At 56.1% G+C, this 2,116-nt stretch overlaps 1 protein-coding gene across 3 annotated transcripts in view; it reads right to left on the bottom strand.

Moving 5' to 3' along the window:
- CSRP1 (cysteine and glycine-rich protein 1) overlaps positions 1 to 2,116 on the bottom strand; it is a 7,982-nt gene that overhangs the window by 369 nt on the left and 5,497 nt on the right. For all 3 annotated transcript variants that reach the window (XM_009868895.1, XM_009868894.1, XM_009868896.1), the window contains one exon: positions 8 to 101. In XM_009868895.1, coding sequence (XP_009867197.1) covers positions 8 to 101 — 94 coding nt within the window. The remainder of the gene's footprint in view (positions 1 to 7; positions 102 to 2,116) is intronic.

The raw sequence follows: 2,116 nt of genomic DNA, 5'->3' as shown, positions 1-2,116 counted from the left end.
CACTCACCTTTGCAGTAGATCTCCCCATCCTTGTCTGCCAGGGTGGTGGACTCCAGGCTTTTGCCACATTTGGCACAGCGGAAGCAGGACTTGTGCCAGGACTGTGGGACAGGAGCAGAGTCCGGTCAGACAACGCCCGGGGAAAGGGCAGCGATGCTTTGGCTGCCAAACCGGGTCACGTTTCTGTCTCTGACCCAAAGCGGTTGGCAAAGAGGTCTGAACAGGATGGAAGCTCTTCTCTGGAAAGAGCGGCCCTCCCAGCCCCGGGGGGAGGATACAGAGAGGAAACATCAGGTGTGGTCACTGCTCTGGTTTCAGAGAGCTTTCACCTCCGCTCACTGGAGTTATTGGTACAGGAATTCGTAAGCAGCAATCACCCCCCTCGTTGGAGATTGCTCTCTCTCAAGCAGCATGATAAATCCCCCCACCCCAGCTGAGCCCCACTGCTGCCCTGTGTCAGCCCGAGGGGTGGCAGCAGAGGGGGGGACACCTGCCCCTACACAACAACAGCTCCAAGGAAGGCAGTGAGCAGATCCTAAGAATGCAGAAACCAGCCAGTGGTTAAAAATAACCTCCCCCCCACAGCTTCGCCAGTCCTCTGGGGACAAATGAGCTCAGAGCCTTTGTGCAGACCTAGAGTAGCCAGAGCTGCTCACGGAGGAATTTAAATAAACACTTCGGAAAACATGAAACCTTTTTTGGAAGAAAATGCGAAATTAGGGGACTGGAGGAGGTGGACGTAGCAGATGGAGTCATCCAGCAAACATTAGGACATGAAATATACGCTCTGGAATCCTCTCTGGGGTTGCTTGAGTGTAATTGCTTTGCCAGCTTTGGTTCCCCATCAACACTGAGGCCAGAAGCCTACCAGGAAGCCCAGACCATGATTTTAAGGGGAAGTCTGGTTTCTGACCCTGGACTGACCCACAACGGGTCCATCACAAACCCCGGTGCTGCCAGGCAGGGTACGGTGATGCTGGGAGGCTCTTTCTGTTGACCAGATGCCTCCTTTCCTTGCTCTGGGGACGGGGGACAAACACAGAAGCCCCAGGGAGGACAGAGCACACAAGGGGTCAGGGAGTGACCCAGTGTCACCAGTGAGGCTGTGAGGCTTTCCCAGCACGGCTGTCCTGTCCCTTGTGACACAAAGCCAAGCAGCCTGACCCGGTGGCCTTGGGAATGTACCCAACCTCAGAGGGAAGGTTGTTTTGGGGCAGCGACCTCGCCCGGGGTCCCAGGACTGACAGAGCAGGTCTCCCCATGACCTTATAGAGGCTTCCCAGAGCTGGGCTGGGATGAGGCCACAGCTCAGGACACAAAGGACCCTGGTGAGGTAATGAATTTGACATCAGAAGGGCTGTTGCAGAGTGTCCTTTTATATCAGGAGAAAATTCTTCAGTGTGAGGGGGACAAGACTCTGGACTAGATTGCCCAGAGAGGCTGTGGCTGCCCCCTCCCTGGAGATGGTCAAGGCCAGGTTGGATGAACCTGGAGCAACCTGGGCTGGTTGAGAGGCGTCCCTGCCCATGGCAGGGGTGGGGTGAGATGAGCTCTAAGGTCCCGTCCAACCTTGGCCATTCGATGATTCTATGATTCTATGATCTGGCCCTGAGCAGATCCAGTCCACCAGCAGAACAGCCCAAGAGAGATTCCCTGAGCCCGTGTCCACACCTCCAACCACCCAGACCTGCCTATGGGCAGCACAACCACTGGAATTTATTCCCTGGCCCACATTTGGGCTGTGGCATCCCAGCCTGCAGCAGAGGGTGGGCAAGGCTTGTTGTTAGCGGTGGCAGTGGCCATGGCCCACATCACCGCTCATCCTCCCAGCACATCTATCAGCAGCGATGTCCATCGTGACCTCTGCTGAGCAGTGCTCCCAGTATTTTGTATAAAATGTATTTCCCTCCCATCCGCAAGTCTGTAGGAGCAACGCAGCCCGAGGAACTTGGTTTCCAGATGTGCCAAGACCTCCTGTGGATGCCGGGCTTCCAGGTGAGCACGGCCACTAGACCCCAATCCGAGCCCTGGCTGGAGGTTCTGGCATCCCAGCCAGCAGCAACCTATGGGTCAGGTCAAGACCACCTCTGAAGGTCTCCCTGCCACACAGCAACTT

This window comes from Apaloderma vittatum, unplaced genomic scaffold (genome assembly GCF_000703405.1).
Source record: "Apaloderma vittatum isolate BGI_N311 unplaced genomic scaffold, ASM70340v1 scaffold27024, whole genome shotgun sequence".
Lineage (NCBI taxonomy): Eukaryota > Metazoa > Chordata > Aves > Trogoniformes > Trogonidae > Apaloderma > Apaloderma vittatum.
Note: the sequence above shows the minus strand (reverse complement) of the source record. Positions and strands in the feature narration are given on the sequence as shown.